Source organism: Heterodontus francisci, chromosome 41 (assembly GCF_036365525.1).
Source record: "Heterodontus francisci isolate sHetFra1 chromosome 41, sHetFra1.hap1, whole genome shotgun sequence".
Classification (NCBI taxonomy): Eukaryota; Metazoa; Chordata; class Chondrichthyes; order Heterodontiformes; family Heterodontidae; genus Heterodontus; species Heterodontus francisci.
In genome coordinates, this window is record NC_090411.1 from 33,160,847 (window position 1) to 33,187,632 (window position 26,786).

At 44.6% G+C, this 26,786-nt stretch overlaps 2 protein-coding genes across 7 annotated transcripts in view; one reads left to right on the forward strand and one right to left on the reverse strand.

Moving 5' to 3' along the window:
* Positions 1-2,704: 2,704 nt before the first annotated feature.
* irf3 (interferon regulatory factor 3) lies at positions 2,705-15,260 on the forward strand. Of its 2 annotated transcripts, none has more exons than XM_068019757.1 (9): positions 2,705-2,846; positions 6,428-6,593; positions 6,835-7,006; positions 8,151-8,248; positions 8,923-8,977; positions 9,935-10,180; positions 11,565-11,933; positions 12,335-12,456; positions 14,077-15,260. In XM_068019757.1, the coding sequence occupies exons 2-9, from the start codon at positions 6,429-6,431 to the stop codon at positions 14,227-14,229; spliced, it is 1,380 nt and encodes a 459-aa protein (XP_067875858.1). In that variant the 5' UTR covers positions 2,705-2,846; position 6,428; the 3' UTR covers positions 14,230-15,260. The 2 variants fall into 2 exon arrangements, with proteins under 2 accessions (XP_067875858.1, XP_067875859.1); XM_068019758.1 differs by having other exon boundaries at positions 8,926-8,977.
* A 2,868-nt stretch (positions 15,261-18,128) lies between these two features.
* scaf1 (SR-related CTD-associated factor 1) overlaps positions 18,129-26,786 on the reverse strand; it is a 37,221-nt gene continuing 28,563 nt past the window's right edge. For all 5 annotated transcript variants that reach the window (XM_068019762.1, XM_068019761.1, XM_068019760.1 and 2 more), the window contains exons 9-12: positions 25,751-25,824; positions 24,682-24,945; positions 23,612-23,740; positions 18,129-20,991 (exon numbers count right to left, since the gene is read on the reverse strand). In XM_068019762.1, coding sequence (XP_067875863.1) covers positions 20,809-20,991; positions 23,612-23,740; positions 24,682-24,945; positions 25,751-25,824 — 650 coding nt within the window. In that variant the 3' untranslated portion in view covers positions 18,129-20,808. The remainder of the gene's footprint in view (positions 20,992-23,611; positions 23,741-24,681; positions 24,946-25,750; positions 25,825-26,786) is intronic.

Sequence of the window (26,786 nt, forward strand, 5' to 3'; positions counted from 1 at the left end):
ATCTCCATCAGTCTGACGTCAGGTGACATGAATGCACCGGCCTCTCCTTTACCCTCTCTGCTGTTCTCCTCTTTTGCCCCAACTTTTGCTGTCTGCTGTGCTGGGCAGGCTGTACGATTGATCTGAGAGTACAGGGTGTGGTTCAGCCAGGCCTTTTCCCTCTTGTTGTTCTCCAACAATCTCTGCTGGATATGTGTGTGGGTGCATGTGTGCGCGTGAAAGTGTGCGTGTGTGTTATGCATGTGTGTGTGCATGCACGTGTGCACACATTGAGAACAGGACTGGGCTTAGCTGTGATGCCCACTGGAATGTAGCACTGGACAGGCAGCGAGTCCTGTGGACCCTGAATCCTCAGGAGAGATGGGATAAGGATAGAAAACCCGTAATACTGTCGGGAACCCATCTCTTTGTGTTTCTTGGTGCACAGCTTGAGGATTGGCTCGTGCGTAGGTCCATTACTGAACAAAATCTAAAACAGAGGAGAAAAGCACCACAGGTTGCCTCTCTAAATGTATAGCACAAGGGCTCGTGCTGGCTGCTTGGCATGGCAGAATCTGAATGATTCTTGCATATCAAGAGTACACTGAAAATGAGCATAAACCGGATTGGTGCCTTGCAAATGAGACGCATCGTAATCAATATTGTGTCCGTGGGCCACACATCGCGTGTAGTTTGACATCACTGGGACTTGTGTGGGTTCTGTGCAGAATCATAGAATCGTATCGCACAGAGGGAGGCTATTTGGCCCATCGTGTCTATGCTGGCTCTTTGAAAGAACTATCCATTTAGTCACACGCCCCCTGCTCGTTCCCCGTAGCCCCTGCAAAGTTTCTTCCCTTTTGAAAGTTGCAATTAAATCTGCTCCTGCCACCCTATCAGATCGCAACAACTCGCTGCGTAAGAAAATGTAACCTCATCTCAGGCTCTTTTGCCAATTATCTTAAGTCTGCATCCTCTGCTTGGCAACAGTGGCGCAGTGGTTAGCACTGCAGCCTCACAGCTCCAGGGACCCGGGTTCGATTCCGGGTACTGCCTGTGTGGAGTTTGCAAGTTCTCCCTGTGTCTGCGTGGGTTTTCTCCGGGTGCTCCGGTTTCCTCCCACAAGCCAAAAGACTTGCAGGTTGTTAGGTAAATTGGCCATTATAAATTGTCACTAGTATAGGTAGGTGGTAGGGAAATATAGGGACAGGTGGGGATGTTTGGTAGGAATATGGGATTAGTGTAGGATTAGTATAAAAATGGGTGGTTGATGATCGGCACAGACTCGGTGGGCCGAAGGGCCTGTTTCAGTGCTGTATCTCTAATCTAAAAAAACACTCCTGCCAATAAAAAAATGTTTTCTCCTTATTTGTTCTGCCAAACCCTTCATGATGTTGAACGTCTCTATTAAATATCTCCCTGCTCTGAGGAGAACAGTTGCAGCTTCTCCAGTCTTTCCACATAACTGATGCTATGTGAGAGATATCAATCCACAGTGCGTTCCGGGTGGGGGGGATATTGCCTCAGTAACGATTGCTCACTAGTATTCCTGGTCTGTGGTATTATGAATATACGAATTAGGAGCAGGAGTAGGCCCTCGAGCCTGCTCCGCCATTCAATAAGTTCATGGCTGAACTGATTACTCCACATTTCCACCTACCCCCAATAACCTTTCACCCCCAAGAATCTATCTACCTCTGCCTTAAAAATATTCAAACACTCTGCTTCCAGTATGCTGTTAATAATTGGACGGCTAGCTGTTATAAATTGGGAGGACCTTGTACAGAGAGACAATCAGCAAGTTGGCCAGGTCACATGTTCATCATGCACTGGGCATGCTCATAACATAGGAATACATTACACCAGCCATGTTTGTTAATGGGGTGGAGCTGAATAGGACAGACCCATGAATCCAGCCTTCCTCCCATTCACCTCCATAGATAACACAACCACAAGCCAGCAGTAACTGCACAAGCAGCCAGAAGCTGAACGCTCAGAGTTGACTAAACCCCTGCAGTGCCCCAGCACAAAGCCAACCTGCACTTACTTTCTCTGCACTTAAGTAAGTTGGGTAGGTGTCCCTATAGGAAGAGAGTCCATATCTTTTTTCAAAATTCATTTTTGGGATGTGGGTGTCACTGGCAAGGCTGGCATTTATTGCCCATTTATTGCCCATCCCCTAGTTGCCCCTTGAGAAGGTGCTGATAAGCCTTCCTCTTGAACCACTTGAGTTCATGTGTTGAAGCTACTGTTAGGAAGGGAGTTCCAGGATTCCGATGATGAAGAAATGGCCGATATGCGTCAAAGTGGGGATTATGTGTGTGACCTAGGTGGGGAACTTTTAGGTGATGTTGTACCTCATGTGCCTGCTGCCTTTGTACTTCTAGATGGTGGAGGTCATGGGTTTGAAACTCGACCTGAGCGAATTACTCACCTGTTTGGCATTGGGTTGTGTTTCCATGTGTGTCACACACCCAACTATCCAAAAATAGAGTGCCTAATTGAGGGGCCGAATGGCCTACTCCTGCTCCTATTTCTTATGTTCTTGTGTCTGGGAATTTTGCTTCATAAAGAGTGCAGCAGCACTGGGTCCAAGATGCAATCACATCTTTGTTTTATAAGTGGTGAAATTTCCCTTTAAGTATTTCCAGAGAGAAAGGAGGAACTGATGTCATGGAAGGAGGGACATCCTGGCTCTCTAAATGCAATTGGCTCTCTGAGGGAAATTCTGAATTGTAAGTATAAGAACTGGCCTGTAGCTGGGGAGACTTGATCTTCTCCCTTCTCACAAACTTTGAGAGACTGTTGAAAATTTGGACCGGATTTTTTTGAGTCCAAAAAGGGACAGATTGAGAACACAGTACAAGGTAATGATGTTTTCATTCACTTCTCTGAGTTAAAGAGGCTCTTAAAGAAGCCTAACCTAGTCAGTCTTCCTGGTTTTTAAGAAGCCTGACTTTTTACAAAAGTGGACAGGGACAGGATAGGGTTAGGACTAGGGTGTAACCATAGTGATTGTGCTCTTATTGTCTATAGCCAGGAAAAAAAATGCCATTGAGCATTTTAGTAATGAATGGCTGAAGGTGTTTTAGAAATTCGCACACAGCCAGGTGCAAAAAACTGGATGGTTCAGTTCAGGATCAAACAACTAGTGACCTTATTTGCAAAGCTCACCATCCTTCCTTCATTAGCGGATTGTCAGCCAGCCAGTGGGTTTGATCTTGGAGCCCAGGGAACGATTGGAATCAAAGTAGTCAAATGCCCAAGGCCAAGGGAATTTGGCTCAGAGTCCCAAGGCCTATATTCCCTTGAGTTTAAAAGAATGAGAGGTGATCTTATTGAAGTGTATAAAATTCTTAGAGGGCTTGACAGGCTAGATACTGAGAGGCAGTTATCCTTGGCTGGAGTCTGGAACTAGGGGTCACAGTCTCAAGATAATGGGTTGGCCATTTAGGACTGAGTTGAGATATTTCTTCACTCAGAGGGTTGGGACTCTTTGAAATTCCCCACCCCAGAGAGCTGTGGATGCTCAGGCATTGAGTATATTCAAAACTGAGATTGATATTTTTGGGCATCAAAGGAATTGAGAGATATGGAGATAGGATAGGAAAGTGGAGTTGAGGTCAAAGATCAGCCATGATCTTATTGAATGGCGAAGCAGACTTGAGGGGCTGAATGGCCTACTCCTGCCCCTATTTCTTACATTTTAAGCCGTCATGGGCCAGAGGTCTGAGGAGGAACCCCTCATTTGCGTCTAATAACCACAGGTTCTGAGAGGTTTTAAATGTTCCAACAACAGTGCAAAGGGCAAAGAAGAAAGGTTCGATCAGAAAAATGTGTAAGTGTGTGTGTGGGAGAGAGGAAAGAGGTACCTGATAACTGCTATAAATCCTGGGAGCTATCAGCTGACTCTCTCAGATTAGAAAGGCACCAGGATTCATCCCAGTATTTTTTTAAATTTATTCATGGGGATATGAGCATCATTGGCCAGGCCAGCATTTATTGCTCATCCCTAAATGACCTTGAGAAGGTGGTGATGAGCTGCCTTCTTGAACAGTTGCAGTCCTTCTGGGGGTAGGTACATCCACAGTGCTGTTAGGGAGTGCCAGGATTTTGACCCAGTGACGGTGATCTCGTTCCAAGTCAGGATGGCAAGTGGCTTGGAGGGGAACTTGCAGGTGGTGGTGTTCCCATGCGTCTGCTGCCCTCGTCCTTTATTTAGAGATACAGCACTGAAACAGGCCCTTCGGCCCACTGAGTCTGTGCCAACCAACAACCACCCATTTATACTAACCCTACAGTAATCCCATATTCCCTACCACCTACCTACACTAGGGGCAATTTACAACGGCCAATTTACCTATCACCTGCAAGACTTTGGCTGTGGGAGGAAACCGGAGCACCCGGCGAAAACCCACGCGGTCACAGGGAGAACTTGCAAACTCCGCACAGGCAGTACCCAGAATCGAACCCAGGTCCCTGGAGCTGTGAGGCTGCGGTGCTAACCACTGCGCCACTGTGCCGTCCTACTGGTTGATGAAGGCCGCGGGTTTGGAAGGTGCTGTCAAAGGAGCCTTGTGGAGTTGCTGCGGTGCATCTTGTAGATGGTACACACGGCAGTTTGTATTCAGTCAGCCAACCTCAGCATTTCAGATGCTACAGTGAGTTTCCTGAGCTTAGACGGTGTGTGTGGGGGGGGGGGGGGAAATCAGCCAGGGTTCCAACTCCTGATTGTTGCCCAGTGACATCACACCCCCTCCCCCCACCTCCCACCCTCCCCACTGCTCCAGCTAGTTTGGAGCCTGGGCCATTTGGGCCAAATGGCCTGTTTCTATGTTGGACATTTCATGTATTGGCCCTTTCCTAATCTCCAGGCCCATGTATTCAAACAGGGAAAAAACCAGCAAGAAATAAAAGAGAAAATAGGAAGGAATTGCTAGGAGTTCAAAGGCTGGATTGCTGGGGTTCAAAGGTTGGACACCAGTCTGGACTATTAAAAGGCAAATTTAAGGTTGATATGAGGAAGTTATTCTTCACAGAGAATAAGAACACTTGGAATGGGATTCCATGGTGGCAGCTGGAGGAGAAAATCCTGGAATAATTTGAAGAATCTATTGGTTGCTGCAGTCTATCTGGATGGATGGGTTGAGGCTGGCTGACTGGCCTCCCTCAAACATAGTGATCTTGTGAACAAGAGTGGTGTCGAGTGGACATGGAATGAGCTGTGACGACAGCTAGAGAAGCTCAAGTCCAATTGGATGAAAGTTAGAGGAAAGACTCACTGAGATATTTCAAGTGTTAAAAATGTATTGATGAGGTGAACACATAAAACGTAACTTGAAAAGCTAGGGGACATACAAGTAATGAGTGAAAAATAAATTGAAAAAAGTGCTTAGAAAAAATGTATTTATCAAAGGTGATAAACTTTTCGAAATACTGTTAGTTGATTTGCAGTGCAGGTGATAATCTAGGCATCCGATTCAGTGGCCGTTCTCATCCTGAGCTCTTATGTTCTTTAGTTCTTGTGTCCATTGACGCCAAGCTTGGATATTAAAAGCCTCTAACAATAACAAGTTGCATTTATATAGCATCCTTAACATTGTAAAACATCCCAAAGCACTTTAGAGTAGCAATTTATCAAAATTTGACACCGAGCCACATATGGAGATATTAGGAGAGGTGAGCAAAAGCTTGCCTAAGGAAATAAGTTTTAAGAAGGATCTTATAGCAGGAGAGGGAGATAGAGAGGTTTAGGATGGAATTCCAGAGCTTCAGACCTTGGCAGCTAAAGGCATGGCTGTCAGTGCCCAAGTGATTAAACTCGGGGCTGTGCAGTGATCAGAATTGAAGGAGCACACAGAGGTCTTGGGATTGGGGAAGGTTGCAGAGATGGGGAGGGGGCAAGGATCTGAGGGGATTTGCAAAGAAGGGAGAGTATTTTAAAATTGAGGCATTGCCACACCAGGATCCAGTGTAGGTTGGTGAGCACAGGGCGATGGGCGAATGGGACTTGGTGCGAGTTAGGATATGGTCAGCAGAGTTTTGAATGAGCTAATGTTTGCGGAGTGGGATGGATGTAGGAGGAAGGTACAACTGTGGAAGGTGTAGAATTCCGCAGTTTATTCGACTGGGAAAGAGTGATAGATTATGGTCTCCTCCCAGGTGATGCCAGTATTTTATATCCATACTCTAGCTATCTTTGAACATATACATGGAGCAGAAGGAGTGAAGGACTACTGTTAAGCAAATTTGCTTCATGTCAGAACATCTACCTCACATTTGTTTTGCTTTTCCCAATTTTTCTTTCTCGCTCTCTTCATTCCTCCTTTGTTTTTTCTCATTCTTTATCCCTCTTTTCCCACTGATGCCCCTCCCCGCACTGTGCTCCCAAACCCCCTACATCTTCAGTTCCTCAGGCAGTTTCTACTTTTTGCCTTCTTCCCAACAGAATGGGTTCCCAGAGGCCTTTGCTATGTCCGTGGCTTATCGAGCAGATAAACAGTCAGCAATATCCTGGTCTCCACTGGATAAATGCAGAGAAAACACAGTTCAGGATGCCATGGAAACATGGTCTAAGGCAGGACATTTCTGCAGATGATACCAAAATATTTGAGGTAGTATCAATTTGCTACTTGTCCAAAATGTTTATGATTTATTTTTCTAAAGAATCTTGTTTGGCTGTAAAATTGCTGTTAAAAAGAACTTGTATCCATTGGTTCAGCTGGGTAAGGGCTACTGGTTATAACTGTATAGAATTCCTGTTTATTCAGCAGGGTAAGCGTTACTGACTTGTATCTGTATGGAGTTCCTGTTTGTTCAGCAGGGTAAGGATTAATATATTTGTATGTTCTGCAGGCTTGGGCAATAACAAGTGGTCGATACAGACCATGCATCGATTCCCCTGACCCTTCCGTATGGAAGAGAAACTTCCGAAGTGCTTTACATAGGAAGAAACATTTCCGCAGAGTGGTGGACAATAGGAATAACTCAGAGGACCCTCACGTGATCTACGAGATCCAGAGCATTGGTGAGTAATGAACATCCCAGATCCCAGTCACAGTGCTCTCTCACTGCTACACTAGACTAGGTGCCCAAGTCTCTGGAGGGGGACTTGAATCCACAACCTTCAGACTCAGTGCTACTGTCATGGAACTGTTTGTTTTTTCTCCTCTGCTTAAAAACAGTGTGCCTTTAAAAACTAAGGGGTATGGTGTGCCAGCAGCTGCACCCTTTTCCTAGGCAACAGCAGGAGAGAGGAGGTCACATGGTGTATTGTAACTTTTGACTGTGTGTAAAAGATTGGCTATAACCAGTCTGAACCAGAGACCAGCGAAGCATGTTTTACACTGAAGGAAGGTTCTCTAAAATTTTTTAAAAAACAGAACGTGTTGGAAATACTCAGGATCTCTCTCTCTTACAAGAAAATCTACATTCCTGCAGGCTACTTATTTATTCCTAAGAAACATCATTTTTAAAACTGGTTAACCATTGGTTTTTGAATATGTGTGTGCATTAGGGTTAAGAGAAATAAGAAGTTATAAAGTCTTTAGACATAGATTTATCTCAATATTGTTTAAGATTTAGTTTATTAATACATAGTTAATTCTTTGTTGTTCAAAGATACCTGTTTAGTCTGTTTTATTCTGGAGGTTACTAAAGTATTTAATTTGGCTAATTTCCAGTAGGTGGGAAAACTTTCATAATATGCTGCAACCTGTGGAGTATTGGGACTGAATTGACAGTGCATTACTCCCGCCTCAGTCGTAACACTGCCCACAGAGCCATTGCTGACACCTTCTGTACTGTTTATCGGAAAATGGCTGGGTTAAGGGTCTTGGAGCTAATTGAACTTACTCAATCCGCAGACTGTCAGGGAAATGAAGAGAAAATGCTGGAAACACTCAGCAGGTCAGGCAGCATCTGTGGAAAAAGGGAGAGAGAGGGAAACAGTTAATTGTTTCACCTCCATGAACTCTTATGACAACTGTCAGTATGGGTTCTAGACCTGAAGCTATACTTGAAATGCAGCAAGGAATAAGGAAATCTGGAAGCGTCATTGCCACTGGCATGGTACAGCCTTGCCGGTTTGTTGAAATCTGTGTTTTACCTCAGCTTGTGAAGTTATAAAGTGGATTCTGTTTCACTGTATTTTAAATCTTCTTTCTCTAAAGACGAGGGGGCCAGTGTCAGTGCTGAGGAGGAGAGTGAGGATGTCAGTCCTGCGACAGACAACAGCTACAGTGGACTCTCCAGCATATCTCCAAATCCGGTACAGTGTGCCCATGTTACAACTTAAAGTGTAAATAGTCAACTGGAATGTCAGTGTTTTTTTTTTTACTTAGAACTTACAGCACTGAAACAGACCATTCGGTCCAACTGCTCCACGCTAGTGTTTATGCTCCACACGAACCTCCTCTCACCCTCCATTTTCTCCTTTTATCATTTCCTTTCTCCTTCATGTGTTTATCCTGCTTCCCCTTAAATGTATCTATTCTATTCACCTCAGCCACTCCCTGTGATAGCGAGTTCCACATTCTCACCACTCTCTGGGTAAAGGAGTTTCTCCTGAATTCCCTTTTGGATTTGTGAGTGACTATCTTATATTTATGGCCTCCCACATACTTTTGTCTACTCCACAAGCGGAAACATTTTCTCTGGATTTACCCTATCGAACCCCTTCATTATTTTAAAGGTCTCCATCAGGTCACCCCACAGCTGCCTTTTTTCTCGAGAAAAGAGCCCCAGCCTCTTTAATCTTTGCTGATAGTGTAGATCATAAATCGCCATGGATACTGCCCTTGCCAAAGCTCCCATTCCATATTCAAGTGGGGGTTTGGGTGTGTAGAAGGTGGTCGTGAAGAAGATCACTGTTGAAATCTGAGCTGTCTTTTATCTCCTGCCCCTGTAGTTTGATCTGGGCAATAATCTATCTTCATCTTCCAGCAGAGAACCCTAGAAAGCAGCTTGAAAGACATGACGATATTGGAGCAGCTAACAGGTACCTTGATGTTGTTTTTGCTCAGCTCCTATTTCAGGCTGTTTGTCGTTGAGGCTCTGGTCTCTCATCATAATGCGCATCCCCACAAAAGAGCCACTCTCGAACAGATTTTTACCTTTTCACTTTAAGGGGACTGAGGCCAATTAAGGACCCCCTTTCCACCATCCCATAACTGAGTCACAGATCAGGAATGCCACAATCCAGCTCACTGGGCAGTATGTTTGCAAAGGAAGCTACAGCCACGGAGTATTGGAAGGGGGAAAACTGTCCCCTTTACCGAAAAAATAATTGGTCTGCCTTTCCTCCAGTGGGCTCAGTGGATATGTCTCTCGCCTCTGAGTCAGAAGGTTGTGGGTTGAAGTCCCACTCTAGAGACTTGGAGCACAAAATCTAGGCTGACGCTCTGATAAGGAGTGAGTGTGGGGGATGGAAGAGTGGGCTTTTCATTTCCAGTTTTCCATCCCCTCCTCAAAATGCACTGCCTCAGAATGGGGGAGGGGGCATCATTGTACGGGTAATAGTGGAGGTGATAAATAGGCCTCGGGTGGGGAGGTAGAAACAGGGCATTGGGGGAAGTCTCTCCTGACTGAAAACCACAGCATTGCAAGTTCTGCCTTCAACAAATTTAGATAGATTGAGTTCTCAGTTTAAAGGCTGCACACTCCCCTGATCCCTCCTCCAGAGTAATCCAGGCCTTTAACCTTTCGACGAGTGCAGTTTTGCTACTGGAAGCACATGTTGTGAGGCAGGGACTATCCTTGTAGAGTAGAGCAGCCTATCTGACCAGGGGCCAGTGAATTTGAAAATGGGTGCATCGGGACGTCCAGTTGAGACATTGTAATTTCACCTCGGCGGGGTGGGATGGGGTGCTGGGCTGTCGGGGCTCTCACACCAGTTGAGACAGCAGCACGAGGGGCAATCTTGTAAATCGATCTAACAGTGTCTCTCTCATTTTAGTGGACAGTGGAGAAATGACCCAGTTGGAGAGGGACATGGCCTTCAGTGCTCTCAATTATTCTCCAGACCATGCTGTGCTACCGAGCCATCTGAGTCAAACAAGTCCCATCACTGAGCCCCTCCTTGGTGCGAGTGGAGGTGCTGCTTGGGAAATGCCTGCCCCAGTCGAAGATCCCAGCAGCATGACCCTGAACATTGGTGAATTTCAAGCACAGATGAGGGGATATTTTCCAAATGGAGAATTCGGTTAGTTGTAGCTTTCTGACCTTTTTTTGTTTCTTTTTCACCTTTGTGGCTTTCTGTGTACACAACGTGGCTCTAGTCTTTGGGTGCTTGGTACGTTGGATTCTGAGCTAATCACAGTCTCCAGCTCCCAGATTCCATGCTTTGTGCAAAGTTGCTGTTTCATTCGATATTTGTGTGTCTCAGGATATGAAAACACTGACACTACGTTTCAGAAAGCACTTCATTGGCTGTACAGAAATGCAAGTTCTTTCTCAAGTGTCAACCTTGGCTCAGTGGTAATACTTCTATGAGTTAGAGGATAGTGGGGTTGAGCCCCACTTAGAGACTTGACATTTCAGTGCACTGCTGAGGGAAGGTTACATTAAACCCCTGTTGACTCTCTCAGAGGGATGTAAATGATTCCTGGACACTATTTGGAAGAAGAGCAGGCGTGGTGTCCTGGCAACCAACACCATCAAAAACAGGTCATTCATCTGATTGCTGTTTGTGGGATCTTGCTGTGTGCTAATTGGCTGCCAGAGGGCAATGGCAACACTTTAAAAGTGAAACATTGACTGTAATGAGCTTCGGAACATCCTGAGAATATGAAAGGTGCTATATAAATGCAAGTCCTTTTTTTTTCTCCCCTGCACAGCCGGGAAGAGGAATATAACAACTCTGAATCCCGAGCACTTCACCGCTTAGCAACATGGGAGCAGGAGAAGGCCATTCAGCCCCTCAAGCCTCTTCCTCCATTCAATGAGATCATGGCTGATCGGTGACTTAACTTCATATACCCAGCATCGCCCCATATCCCTAATATCTTTAACAAAAATCTATCCATCTCAGAGTTAAAGTTAATAATTGAGCATCAGCTGCCATTTGTGGAAGAGAGTTCCAAACTTCCACCACCCTTTGTGTGTAGAAGTGTTTTTTAAATTCACTCCTGAAAGGTCTGGCTCTAATCTTTAGACTCTGGCTCCCTAGTCCCAGACTCTACAACCAGCGGAAATACTTTCTCTCTATCTACCCTACCTGTTGCCCTCAATAGCTTGAAAACGACACTGAAATTATCCTTAACTTTCTAAATTCCAGGGAATACAACCCAAGTTTATGTAATCTCTCCACTTATTTTAACCCTTGGAGCAGAGGAATCATTGTGCTAGGCTGACCAGGAAAGGAGTAACCACATGTCTGCTAAGGGTCATAGGTGAAGAAGTGTGGGGTGTAAATAAGCCCCGGGCTGTGGAATGACTAATGGCTGTACTAGGTAGGGGGGTCAATGGGGGTGAAATCCAGACCTTGAAATGGGACAATTTGATCTGAGGGATGGGATTGAAAGAATTGCAGTTAACACGCTGAGTGTAAGGGAGGAAATATTCACGCAAAACTTGTGTTTCCACAGTAACCGAGTTTGAGGTCGCTGTCTACTATCGTGGCAGGAAGGTGCAGGAGAAGACTGTGAAGAACATCAATGGCTTCCGGCTTTTCTATAGCTCAGAATCTACCTTCCCCTCCCTGCAGGACCTGCAGTTGCCAGACATCTCTATGATCTCAATTAGTGACCAACAGCAAATCAAGTACACAAACCAATTGTTGGAACGGATGGGCCAGGGCCTCATAGTGGAGGTGCAGAACAATCAGATCCGCGCACAGAGACATGGGAGCTGCAAAGCCTTCTGGTCGATGATGCAAAATCCCGGCAGTTCTGAACCTCAGCAAATTTCGAGCAAGGAATTAACCGTCCTGTATGACTTTCCCCAATTTAATAGAGGTGAGTGGTGGGGATGATAAAACGCATCATGCCGTTACATGGAGACATCTGCTGCATTTCTGTCACACTTTGGGTCACACTTTCGATGTCCCGCTTCAGAGGTTTGTGCTTTAAGGCGTGAAGTGAGAAATGAGCAGAGTCGGGACTGAGTGCCTTCATTTGAAGGAATCCAATTTCCAGGGCTGTGGGCCGAGGGGCAGCACACAGAAGCCCATGTGTTGATGTTTGGACTTCTTGGGGAGCCCATGTTTAGTTCTAAAGCCAACTATTGGTATAAACCCTGTCAGCTCAAGTACTGTTTGTTACCATGGTGATGGCTATTGCAGGTTGCTCATTGCCACCACCACGTGAGATCGCTGCATTGTTAGGGTACTGTAAATATTCTAAACCTTCCTCCACAGAAATAAATGCCTTTCTGAACTCTGCGGGTGGCTCTCCGCAGTACTCGATGTGGCTGTGCTTCGGGGAACTTTGGCCGGATCCTGACGGTAAACCCTGGAATAAGAAGCTCATCATGGTGCAGGTAAGGCCAACCTGTGATAGTATCAGAGTGAGGCAAGAGTTCACCACTTAGCGTGTATACCTTCCTCCCAGCCCTGCCTGCCTCCCTCCCATCTCTCAATCCCATTCCTCAGTCCCAGCTCACTTGCTCCCCCAAAGCAATCGTCTCAGTCTTTCATTTGCCCCTGACAATCTCTCCATTTAGTCTGCTGGAACTCTCTCTGACAGTCCGTTAGACAGAGGTGTTTCAGACCCTGAGCAAACGATTGCCCATGACTGGTACTAACTTCATGCCTCTGAGTAAAACCAAGAACATTTCGGTCATCCACTTCTCCCCTGAAGCTGCCTCTCTAAGATCATTTCTTGCCTTTCTCTGTTTCTTTCTCAACCCAAGCGCTGACTACTTTTCACTGATCGGTTGGTCTACCTTGTTAATTTAATTTCAATTATGTTTCTGGCATAGTAACAGCTATGCAGGTTGTGTGCCTGTATCAGTACACTAGCTGGATTTACTGAGTCAAAGCGAGTATCATTTTTCATACCCGACATTTCAAAGACGTGGGGCGCAGCGGTTAGCACAGATCATCTCCGTCATAGGCAGGATGACCATACCTGTTCATCAGTCAACCAGCCTTGACTCAGTTGGTAGCTTTCGAGTCAGAGAAGGTTACGGGTTTAAGCCCACTTGGGACGGGCTGATAGTTTAGATTACAAACCACCAAAAACATCAGGAAAGATTGAACAGGCTGGAGCTTTTTTCTTTAAAAAAGAGAATGCTTGGGTGATCTGATAGAGGTCTTTAGAATGATGAGTGTTCGATAGGGTGGAGGTAGAGAAGATGTTTCCACTTGTGGAGGGGGTCAGTAGAGGTTATAAATATAAGACAGTCATTAATAAAACCAATAAGGAATTCAGGAGAAACCTCTTTACTCAGAGAGTGGTGAGAATGTGGAACTCGCTACCACAGGGAGTGGATTGTGGTGATGAGTATAGATGTATTTAAAGAGAAGCTAGATAAACACATGATGGAGAAAAGAATAGGATATTTTGATCAGGTGAGAGAAAGTAATTAGAGTGTGAGGAGGCTCATATGCAACATAAACACCAGCATAGAGCAGTTGGGCTAATGGCCTGTTGCAATGCTGTACATTCCATGTGATCTGGGCTGATACTTGAGGTGTTAAACGAAGGGCCCTGCCTGCCAGTTTGGATGGTTGAGAAAAAATCTCAGGCCAATATTTGAGGGAGAGCAGTACCCCAGAAAACATTCCCACAACCAACACCACTGAAACCCACTTCATTTCCCTACAAAACGGACTATTGTGTTCACTTATATAACTGGAATTAGCAACTATAGGAGGCCATTCAGCCCCTCAGGCCTGTTCTGCCATTCAGTTACATCGTGGCTAATCTGTACCTCAACTCCATTTTCCTGCTTTTGCTCCCTATCCCTTGATACCCTTACCCGACAAAAATAGTTATGTGAAGTGATTGGGGATGTTTGAAAAGTGCAATTAAGTCCTTTGTAAATGCGAATAATTAAAGACCTGTAATCCTAAGTTATTGGAGATATTACCCATGGCTTTAGCTTCCTCAATTTTCCAGCTTCTGTATTAATGGGTCGTCTTTCCCCCTTGTTCAGGTGACACCTGTAACCTTCAAATTATTACATGAAATGGCTCATGGAGTGGGCGCTTCCTCTCTGCAGAGTGACGATGTAAACTTACAGCTCTCGGACCCTCTCTCCACCTCCAGCTTCCTATCCATACTAGAGGAGTTCATGGACATTGAATAGGCGTGCACCATCTCCCTCTACCTGCCTGCAGTCGGTGACCATTACTGAGTTGGTGGTCGCGGAGAGAGCGATTGTCTCTGGATGAATAATCCAGAGAACGTGAGTTCAAATCCCACTACGGCAGGGTGAGAAATTGAATTCAGTCTTTGTTTAATAATCTGGTACTTGTAAAAGTGAATGTGATATTGTTAGATTGTGGTAAAAATCCAGCTGGTTCACTAATGTTTCTTCATGGAAGGAAACCTGCTGTTCTGATTGTGTCTCGGCCCATATGTGATTCTGGGCCCACACCAACATAGTTGACTCTTGACTGCCCTCTGAAGTGGCCTGAGTCCCTCAGTTGTATCAAACCACTGCAAACCTGTTGAAGGAGGAGGTCTACCAGCTCCTTGGGGGAACTAGGGATAAATTCCAGCAATGGCGACACCCTGTAAAAGAATATATAAACGTCCCATAACAATTGAACAATTGATGTGAAATGAAAAAGAAAAGGTGGGCAGACACTGGAAATCTGAAACGGGAACATGTCGGTGACTGTTGACTGATCTGCCCTGTCCACAGATGTCTGAAGAGGCTCCCTGGAAACGTTAATGTGTTAACAATGTACGTGGCATACCTGCCTTGCAGTGGGAAGTCCTGCTCTGAATTGGGTTTGGCTCAGTACCTGGAGACACCTATAAACAGATGAAGATGCAAACCTGCCAGTCCAGGTAGCCTTTGATTCTGACTGTGGGCGGGATAATGCTTTTTGTTCTTTTTTGCTCTGAGATTCGCCCACGAGCTGTTTTAAGAATCTGTAATGTAATCTCTAACAGAGGAAGCAATCAAAAATAAGGACAACTCTGCTAATGGTACGTGATTGCATGGCTACTTTTCCTTCATCGATCATATATCAGCTAAGCAGAGGCTTCCCCTGCTGTTAATCTGCTCTGGATTTTTTTTAAAGGAGTCTCCGATGTTCTGCATATTTTACTTCAAATTGAAAATTTGATTGCATGTAAAAAGTTTTCAAATGTTGCATTAATGAATAAAAGAGTTAAATTTTGCAAGTGCATGCTTTCATTGTTTAGTGTCATAATAAACCGTCACACTTGAATGGTACCATCCCCATTGTTATATGGTCCCCTGACTCAGAATCAGTGCCATGGGAGATCTGTCAATATAATAACTTCTGTATTTGCTCTTCTGGTGATCTGATTCATCTCTCTGTATTCTTTCTATCATTTTGATTGCTCCATGGCGAGCTATGCATTAGGGTCTCGCTGAATGTTTGCTCTTTCCTTAATCGCGCTGCATTGTCCTCCTCAGACCATTGCCTTGTTTGCTCCGAGTTACCTCCACCCTTCTCTCCTACCAGCATATCGTTCTATTCCTTTCTCCCTCATGTGTTTAGCTGGCTTAAATGCATTAATGCCAGTCACCGCAACCATTCCTTGTGATAGCAAGTTCCACATTCTCACCACTCTCTGGGTAAAGAAGTTTCTCCTGAATTCCTTATTGGATTTAATCAGTGACTAACAAATTTATGATCACTAGTTTTGGAATCTTGCACAAGTGTTGTATCATCTTTACAACTACCCTATCAAACCCCCTAATAATCTTAAAACACTTCCATCAGCTAACCCTTCAGTCTTCTCTTTTCTAGAGGAAAGAGACCCAGGCTGTTCAACCTTCAGAGTTATAACACCTCAGTTCTGGGATCAGCCTTGTAACTTTATTTTGCACCTCCTTCAATGCCTCTAAATCCTTTTTGTAATAAGGAGGCCTGAACTGTGCAGAGAGTGGTTTAACCAAGATTCTGTACAAGTTGAACATAACCTTTCTGCTTTACAATTTTATTCTTCTAGAAATAAACCCGTAGCTTGGTTTGCAATTTTTATTTTATAATTTTAAATTGTAAAGTATTTTGAACTGGGGAGCAGTTGGAAAAGTTAGGAATGTTCTCTTCGCAATAGAGAGATGCCTTAAAAAGATTAGGGGTTTTGATTAGTGTAGAAAAAAATTTGTTCTGGTGAGAATATTTTAAGCATTGGCAAAAGATCTAGAGGGGAGATGAGGAAACATTTTTCAGAGTTGTTGGGATCGGGAATGGATTACATGAAAAGGCGGCGGAAGCTGATTCTTTAATGTTCAAAGGAGGGTTAGGGACAAAAGACAGGGGTGCGGGACGAAGCACAACTGCTCTTTCAAAGAGCCAGCACAGGCACGATGGACCAAATGGCCTCCTTCTGTGCTGTAAGTTTCTATGAAAGAAACTTCTGTTATCAGTCTGAAGGATGGGCATTAAAAGAATACAGATACACAGCACTGGGGAAGTCACTCGCAGCTCACTTCACTGTGGCACTCTACAGGGCTGTTCCTGCCGGTCTGTCTCTGGGCCTTCATATGCCAGAGTGGACAATCAGCCCTGCTATCTCACCTCTTGCATGATCTACTTTGTCCATGCCCACTTCTATCCGCAAGCATGGATCTGCCCCATTGTTTTCAGTTAAATTTGGATCCCGAACAGGTGAGGCTGGAGCATTAATTCAGGCCTGGGCAAAGTTACTGGCTTCCATTGACCAAATAAGCCCCAGTTTCGTTTCAGTTACAACAGAGTTCTGGGGTCTTTACTGGTGTTCATGTGGATGGGGCTGTCCCATTTCTCCTTGGACATCAGTGGCCTCGACGACTAACCCTGTTTCATGCACAGAAACAGCCTTTGTTCAGCAAATTATGTTTTATATTATGAATTATCAGGTAGCTATTTGATAGAGAGAAACTCTTTCCTACAGAATGAGCGAACGTTACTTTAAAATTAGAGCTAGGCTGTTCAGGGGACAGATATCAGGAAGCACTTATTCACACAAAGTGGGGTGAAAATCTGGAACTATCTTCCCCAGAAAGCTGTTGAGGCCGTGGGTCAACTGAACATTTCAAAACAGAGATTGATAAGAATTTTACAAAAGCAAAATACTGTGGATGCTGGAATTTTGAAATAAAAACAGAAAATGCTGGATATACTCAGCAGGTCTGGCAGCATCAATGGAGAGAGAAGCAGAGTTAACGTTACAGGTTCATGATCGTTTGTCAGAACTGTAACTCTCTTTTGATAAAATTTTTGTTGGGCAAAGGTATTAAGGTTAGGGAACCAAGGCAGGTAAGATACAGATCAACTTGGCTCCAATTCATTAGAGCAGGCTCGGGGGAGATGAATGAGATGGCCTCGTCCTGTTCCTATTGCAAAGCCAAATGGGTGGCCTGTTTAATCAAATTTGCAAAAGTGCCCAGGACACATCTGCCACAGCCTCCTAATATTCTTAAGCTCTTCTGTGCATGTTTTGGAATTTATGCAGCTATGCAATGGTAGACTGATGACACTAAAAATAAAAAGGAAATCCAAGTTTTTAAATTCCTAATATGGCATCTGATGCTGCAGTTAACAACAGGGTGTGATTCTCTCCCTTCTCGTCCCATCCTTCTCTGCACCTCCCCCCCATGCTTTTTCTCCCCGTCTCACCTGAAACCACGTGACTTTCTCCGCTAGTCGACGTCCGCCAGACACTGGCAGTTCCTCCGCTACGTGGCTCCAAGTGGCCATGCTCTGCACTTGTGTCCGGACGGCGGGCTATCCGACTGTGGGGGGGCGGTGCCACAGTTCAATTTCTGCACTGGCCTGATGTTCTCTATGCCACTTTCCAGCAAGTGGCCACCCCGGTCAATCAACAACAACCCACCCAACCCCTCACACTAGGCCAGCGACCCTGAAGCCAACTCTCCTGGCCTAACTGCTGGTCTGGAAGGAATAACCACAAGTTTGGGCAGGTGTAAAGGGAGGAGAATTTAAAAAAAAGTACAGATGCTGTCTCATGCCTCCTGTCTGGTTTTTTTTCTAAAAGAGACAAGCACTTCTGTTCTGTAACAATCTGATTTTTATTTATACAATAATCTTAACAACAGGCAGATAAATACAATATTAGCACGGCTGATGGAGCACCAGGGCTGTCCCCATTAGCTGACCACCTCCCCACTGCCCTGCCCCACTGATAACAGCCCCCATTATCACTTTAGTTCTGGCGGGGCATCATTGTACAATTGACATTTTCTTTTGGATAAAGATGCAAACTTTTAAAATGGTTTTGTTTTGTCCAATTTTAGCAAGGACCAAGTCCCTCTGAGGGAATCATTTTCTATATTCAGTTGCTCCTTTTTCTTTGGCAACGGACCCTTGTCTCGGTACCTAGTTGAGCCAATCAGAATCATTGCTGCTTCCCCCAGACCCTCCTGAGTGATTTATTTAGTAGTGGTGCTGTGATTTCTGAGGTTGCCCATCATGTTGGTGAAAGAACACAATGGGATATGTAGCAAGAATAACAGTTAAAACTCAGAATACCATCCAGCTCTTAAATCCTGATAGCTCAGCAAATCCTAATATCGATGTGTTCCTCATTTCAGCTGTGCTAATACTGTTAGTAGTTTTTTCTTCAGGGTGGAGGTGCAGAAAAACCAGGGTGGACCCCTCAACTGCAAATATAAACAGCCCAAATAAATTAGTTGTTTTACAAAACAGTTTGTCCAATTTTCTTGAGGCAGTGAGCTCATTTTTTTTTACTAAAAAAATTGTTTTGATGAGATACTGTAATTTCACAAGAGGGGCTCCATTGCCTCCTTTTAAATGTGCATTTCGTTATGATCTAGTATTTAAAAAGGCCAGCAAAACCCCAAATATCAATATATATATACTCCTTGGGTCAATGAAACCTGCCTTGGCTCCACAGACAGACAGACACACACACACACACACACACAGTCTCATTCATCAAACAACCACCTTTCAACACATACGCACTGGCAAATCCATTCAGAAATATAGATAACACCAAACAACAGTCAGAGGCTCGTGCCCAATCAGTACTGGGTATGTGGTGCCAAGCACTGCTCTCATCACAATGAATCTCTCATCCCACCCTTCCTCTCCTCCCCAAATCCATCACCCCCTCCTTGAAATGACAGTACATACAAGACACAGCCCCAGCTTAAATCTTAAACCCAGCCCCCATCACGTTGCCAGTAAAGGCATAAAAGCAGGTCACACATACAAGACAATGGTACTTTCTTTGTACTTTTGAGCCAGAGACTCTTCCAGGCAGAAGCTAAAGCAAATTACAGTAACAAATGGAGTCAGATGTTGCTATTCGGCAATGGGGTGCACAACTGGGCTGTGATACAACAGGCAAAAGGCCTGAGTTAATCCCCGTGTTCTATACATGATTGGCGGCAGATTGAGTGGACTGGCCGGGGGGTGGGGGGGGTTGCTACATGGTTACTGATTAAAAGCACTAGAATTAAAACAGAAGACACACTGCTGCCTAGATACCCCCCCAAAAATAGGAGCATTATTTCACTGCCTCCTGATTGCCCAAGCGTACAATATAAAATCTGGGTTCAAAACTAAAAACTTTTTTTGGGGTGGAAAAATAATTGCTGAAAACAGCAAATTAAAGGTATTCTTTCATGACGATTTTCATGAGCATTCCCCAATTCTCTGTTGTGGGTCCAGGACTTGTCAGAGAGTCTAAGCAAGTCTGCCAGTCCCTTCTGCGGCCCTCATGCCTTGCATTTCACCTTCATAAATGGTTCTGGGAGAGAAAACAGGAGATGGGTGGCAGAGGGCTATAACAAAGTGGACATATCTGATTAGGAGGTCCCATAATACAGAATAAAACAGCCCTTCCCTTCTCAGAGAGCTGACACTAACTTTACGACAGTGAGCTGTAGATGAAAGTGTTTAACCTGATGTCTCAAGGGACCATCAACTCCAGTATAAAGGTAAATGATGGAAGTAAGTGCATCGATATAAAAAGGAAAAAGTGCCCAGAGACTGCAATCTTGGCCCAGTGGCCACCAGTACAATCCCTATCACTTTCCTAATTACAATGCGCAAACGAAAATACTTAGCGACTGTCCTCTGCCTTTTACCAATGCTGAACTATACACATATATATATATATTCTTTTAAAAAGAGTAGCATAGACATCGACAAGAAGAATCGTTCCTCTCTGATACATTGCCTTCTCTCAGATGGCTGACCGTGTAATATCGTTTATTACCATTTAAAAGACAGTGCAGCTGTATGGAATTCACTGACCTACAAAAAAACTTCATGCATGAAGAAAATGGGGAGGGAGGGGAAGGGAAGGAGGAAGAGGAGGAGGAGAAAAACAAACAAAAATTAACAGGACACGAGAGGAAATGAGAAAGCTTGCCAGTGGCTCCTATCTTATATACAGCGATCAGGAGATACAGTAACAGTTTTAAAAGGTTTTTTTTTCCTTTACTTTCCAAGAATATTCTGTCCCCCACAACCACCCACCCCCCCCCACCCCTCAGCATTTCATTAAAAGTGTCCCAAGTTTCTTACATCTAATTCAGGATCATCAGGCACTGCCACAATGAGATAAACCCAGGAAGGTCAGAATGACTTTCTAAAGTTTTCTTCTTTTTAAAAAAAAGTCTTCACACTCATTAAAATGAAAATAAAAGGAGGTGCGCAAAATTATTGAATTCTGGTAAATAATAAAAACTGTCTCTCATTTCTGTTTACGTCTGCGCCGACGCTTTTCCGTGTTTTTCTAACTTCCCGGCTTCCTTCCCGTTGCTCTGGCGGCCTCCTTCCTCCGGTCTCTTGCTGTGCCTCCGTGCGTACTTGTATTTCTCTACGTAAGCTTTCACCAGGTTGGCAACTTTGACAGGGTTGATTTCGCCACTTTTACTGTGGCAGATCTGTAGCGGAGAGAAGTGACATGAGTTTGGGTCGGGGATGGTGCACCATGTAAGCTGGATGGCACAAGAGCTCTGTGCTCCCTTTCTGTGGTAGAGGGGCACTTCTGCTTTTCCTTGCCCAATTCCTTCTCCCCTTCAGACACAACTTCCCATCTATTTTCAGGCAAACCACCTTTCCCTTGTCACCCAAGTGCCCTCCCATTAGAAAATGGTCATGTTGCTCAAGTTAATGCGTTTGGTACAACTAAGAACCCAATGGTCAGTGGTGAGGAGGACGCAAAGAAGCTGCAGAGGGATATCGACAGGTTGTGGCCAAGAATGCCGCAGATGGAATACGACGTGGCAAAGTGTGAAATTATCCACTTCGGTAGGAAAAAGAAACAGAATTTCTTTTTGAAGGGCGAGAGACTGGAAAATGTTTGCATTCAGAAGGACCTGGGTGTCTTTTTTTTTATTTGTTCCTGGATGTGGGCGTCACTGACAAGGCCAGCATCTGTTACCCATCCCTAACTGCCCTTGAGAAGGTGGTGGTGAGCCGCCGGCTTGAACTGCTGCAGTCCATGTGGTGCAAGTACATGAATCACAGAAAGTTAACACAGAGGTACAGCAAACAATTAGGAAGGCAAATGCTATGTTAGCTTTTGTTACAAAGGGTTTGGAGTATAAGTGTAAAGAAGTTTTTCTACAATTGTACAGGGCAATGGTGAGTCCACACCTGGAGTATTATGAGCAGTTTTGGTCTCCTTACCTAAGGAAGGACATAATCGCCCTAGAGAGAGTTCAACAAAGGTTCACTAGACTGGTTTCTGAAATGAGGGGATTATGAGGAAAGATTGAGTAGACTAGGCCTATATTCCCTGAAGTTTAGATAATTGAGAGATGATCTAATAGAAACATATAAAATTCTTAAGGGACTTGACGAGGTAGACGCTGAGAAAATGTTTTCCCTGGCTGGAGAATCTAGAACACAAGGCCACAGTCTTAGAATAAGAAGTCGGTCATTTAGGACTGTGTGGAAAATTTCTCCTCATCTAAGGGTTGTGATCTTTGGAATTTTCTACTCCAGAAAGCTGTGGATGCTCAGGCATTGAATATATTCAAGACAGAGGTCAACAGATTTTAGGGCACTAAGGGAATTAAGGGATATGGGGATAGCGCGGGAAGATGGAGTTGAGATCGAAGATCAGCTGTGATCTTGTTGAATGGCACAGCAGGTTCAAAGGGCCAAATGGTCAAATCCAGCTCCTATTTCTAACGTTCTTATACGTATTTGCTGCAACCTGCAGTTGATTCCAGTCCTATGTACAAACCTACCTTTTCTGCCCACCTCCAGAGAAGTGCAAAAAAAATTGGAGGCCTTCACCAATTTAGTTCTCTGTCACATTTCTCTTCATAGTTAGGGGGAAGGGAAATCTCTGGTGTATTTTGGCCATATATTACTCTTAATATATCAGCTCAATCTGCCACCAGCAGAGAAACCTGCAGCCACCAGTACTTCACCCTAGTGTTATGCAGGCCAGAATCTATGTTGACTGTTCCTTCACCGTCACTGGGTCAAGATCGTGGAACACCCTCCCTAACAGCAGTGTAGATGTACCTACACCACAATAATGGCTCAACAAGGTGGCTCACCACCAGCTCAAGGGGCAATAGGGATGGGCAATAAATGCTGACCTTGCCAGCAATGCCCATGAACCAGAGAGAGAATATTTTCTCCAGATACAACCCAAGTTTGGAAGGACAGCAACTATAAATTGCACTGCTGGGAGTTTTTCACACTGACTTAATTCTGGTGACAATAATGTCCAGTCATATTCGCCCTCCAACTTCTCTATTCCAATTCTCTTGCTTATAGCCTAAGAAGGGAAAGACAGGTGGGTGTCCCGCAGGATTCTTCCAATTCAGCTCTGGTGTATAGAGGAACTGTACTGGTTACTGGAGATAACTGTGGGGCTCCATTGTCCTAACTAAGATTGTATCATTACATATCGTACATTAGTACCAAAATGCTCCGTCAAGGCACTTTTTGCATATTCTCAATTTGTCACTTCAAAATGCTCTCAGGTGTGGAACTGAGCCAGATAGAACGAGATATTTGATTCACAGTCAGTGTTAAGTTGTCTGGGAAAGTTGTAGGTGTGTCACAAGTGATTTCGGTTTCTTGGAGTTAAAAGGGGAGAGAAATTAATTTTTTTTTAAAAATCGGTCTTGGATCACTCTCCAATGACTTTTTCCAGGAAACTGAAAATTTGAGGACGTTGGAGGCCCGGGGTTGTGGCTCTGCTGTGATGTCCGAAAGAGTTGAATAGGCCTTCCTACAGTCACCGAACAGCGCATGTGGCCAAAATTGGCTCATTGAGCACTGAAGAGATCCTGGTGCTTGTGGAACAGAACCCAACCAACAAGCAGTACCTTCAGAACAGGAGTGAAATAAATGGAGAGCAAGACAAAGCACCCCATTAGAAACTAAAGTCCAACAAAGCAACTACTTCAAACCAAGAGGAAGAGGATTAATGGATGATAAATTTTGGCTTCAGTTGGGCAAGATTGCCAATTCTCTCTCCATTTTGCATTGCTCAATACAAAAACAGTTAACGTGCGAAAGATGAGAAGTGCTTACCTTATGTACAGCTTTGCGGAGAATATCTTTGTAATCGTCCTTGTTGATCTCTTTTCTCTGATAGAAGGGTTTGATGGCCAATTTCACCTCCTCCACTGCACGCTCCTGCGTGTGTAGCTTCTTCAGGTACTGTGAGCACAGGATACACAGGATCAGTGATGGAACATCTTGCCTGGTTTCCCCAAATATCTCATCCCGAATTGGGCAACACTTCATGTGTCAGCACAGGCCAGTTGAGCACTGGCAGTCTATGTGACCACAGAGTATGTCATAGTTCAGTCAGGAGTCATTGGAGAGGGATCGCAGGGGTCCTGGGGGCACACTTGTCTGTTTTTTTACAAAACGTTCTACAGCCCTTGGGTCCACTTAAAAATTAAAATTGTTGGGAGGGAAAAGGAGGCAGAAAGCCTAGGCTACCACTTTTAACCAAAATCATCTTGTGGGGAAAAAGGATCCAGCTAGGGTGCAGAATTCAATGGATATAGGGAGTGGGGGGAACCAGAGAAGGAGGAATAAAGATTGGGGAAAGTGTGAGACGGAGAGGGAAGACAGAGTAGAATAGGTTTATATTTTTTTTTAAGAGTTTAGAAGAATGAGGGGTGATCTCATTGAAATATATGAAATTCTTTTGACAGGATAGATTCTGGAAGGCTGCTTCCCCTGGCTGGAGAGTCTAGAACTAGGGGTCACAGTCTCAGGATAAGGGGTTGACTATTTTGGACTGAGATGAGGAGAAATCTTTTCAGTCAGAGGGTTGTGAATCTTTGGAATTTTATTCCCCAGAGCTGTGGATGCTCAACTGTTGAGAACATTAAAGACTGAGGAGGATAGATTTTCGGACTCTGAAGATGGTCTCTTGCAGTTTGCTCATGGAGGAATGACCCAGGGTTTCTCCAGAAATTAGCCACAAATCATTAATTTTGCTGTGCCGATCCCCTTTGGAGCGAGCAGTACAAGGTTGTATCACAGATGGGATGAGTTCTTCTCTCTTCGTGCGCTGTATCAAAAAAAAAATGGATAGGACTCTTACAGTGCATGATCAAGGTAGAGCATTTTTTCGAGAGGCTTACCCTGTCGCTATCCATGTTGCTGTCGTTGCTGGTGGTCCCTTCCATCTTGGTGCTCTCAGTGTTTTCCAACATTCCGAACAGCTTCCCGGAGGTGGTGGCCGGGGGCTGCACTGCAGATCCTGACAGTGCGGGTGGTCCTGCCGAGCCGCCCAACATTGACAAGGAGCTCTGGCGGAGAAACTTGGGCGCAGACTGGCTGGCAGGGAGATGGGCAGAGAGGCTGGTCGGCACTGGTGGTACAGGGGCCTTAGTCTGACTTAGAATCTGTAGAGTAACAGATCAGTTATCAGGTTTTGGTGTGCGCCTTGTACTTTATTGAATTTTCTTCAACACAAGAGATCACAGATTGCAATTATCACAATATTCACTGTTGTCACAAGGCCCATTTCATAGAATCACATAGCACAGAAGGAGGCCATTCGGCCCATCGTGCCAATGCTGGCTCTTTGAAAGAGCTATCCAATTAGTCCCACTTCACCCTGCTTTTCCCCCATAGCCCTGCAAATTTTACCTATCATCAATACAGGAACTAAAACGTGCTTTAAAGTTACACAACTATATTGCTAGTGTGATGCTCTTAATAAGTCACCATCTCTGACTCCAATCACTACCTTCACCAGCAACTAGACCTGTAACTACTGGTCAATGGTCACAGAAAGCACCACACATAAAGCACAGGGGTGGGGGGAAGGTTGCAAACAGTTGCTGCTCTGCGCTGAGGAGCTCTACCTGAATTCAGCTGCTCGAATGGAACCAGTGCAGCTTAGGCACAACAAAGGTAGTCTTCTGTCACAGAAATGGGGAAATACAGGCTGTGCCAATGCTACCATTCATACACACACACACACCACACTTCTCAGTTAGGTGCTTGACTGCAGCGTGTTATCATCCGCTTCGATTCTGCTGTGACTTTAACTAAAGAAAGATGCAGTGGTAATATACATGTGTATATGTGAATGGGCCAATTTCAACCCAAGTTTAGAAGTAAATGCTGCTCTACCGGACAGACGATAATGAGAATTTGGAGGCAAATATAATTTGAGCTGTGATTTGGCGTTGGCTACAGTACCTGAGTGATTGCTTGAATAGAATCGTGGGCCTTTGCTCGGTTCGCTTCCTCCATCTTGAACAGCAGTGCAGTAACTTAAAATAAAAACACAAGGGAAATGTTTAAAATTATATTCGCAAGGCACAAATGCCAGTCTCAGTACTCAATAACCAGCAGGCATACTGACATACACAGAGACTACAGCCAATATATAACTACCAACAAACCTTCAGGAGTATGGCGGCTGTTCTGAGATTTGGGCTCTTGCCTATCAGCTTTTTCTTCCCCCTTCCCCTACACTCGAGTTCCCAGTGGGGCTGCACTGAGCAGAGAGGAGGCAAGTAGGGTATCTCTTGCTCAAACATTAATTGGATAAATACTTAAAGGGGAAAAAAATTACAAAGCTATGAGGAAAGAGCCAAGTGAAGTAGGACTAATTGGAGGCTCAACCAAAGAGCCAGCACAGATGTGATGGGCCGAATGGCCTTCTTCTGTGCTGTACCTTTCTATGAAAATTAAGAGAATATACACATTTTTATGGTGGGGATAAGCAGGAGGGGAGACACATTGTAGTGGGAGGACATTGGAAATGGCCACTCATTGGACATTCATGTCAAGCGATCCAGCTCTGCCCAACATATGTCATGACATTTCAAAATTGGGCTGTTTATTGGTGTGCCTCCCACACACACCAAGAAAGGTGCTTTCCTTCTTTGACCTCAGTCTTGAATTTATATCATAGAATGATATAGTACAGAAGACCATTCGGCCCATCGTGCGTGTGTTGGCTTGTTGAAAGAGCTATCTAATTCGTCCCTCTCCCCTGCTATAGAAACTTACAATAGAAGGGGAGCACCATTTTAAAGGGGAGCATTAAATTGAATTGTTTTGGCCTTCTCACGGATGATGTCAAGTCAACCACAAAGACAAAAGTAGGCATTAAAAAAAACCCTGAAATGGGACATTATTAGCGACTTGTAGAACAAGCTAGTCTCAAAGGAGTTAAAAACTGCCAATAGAGAAGAGCTGACTTCAACCTTTTGAGCTCGACAAGCTT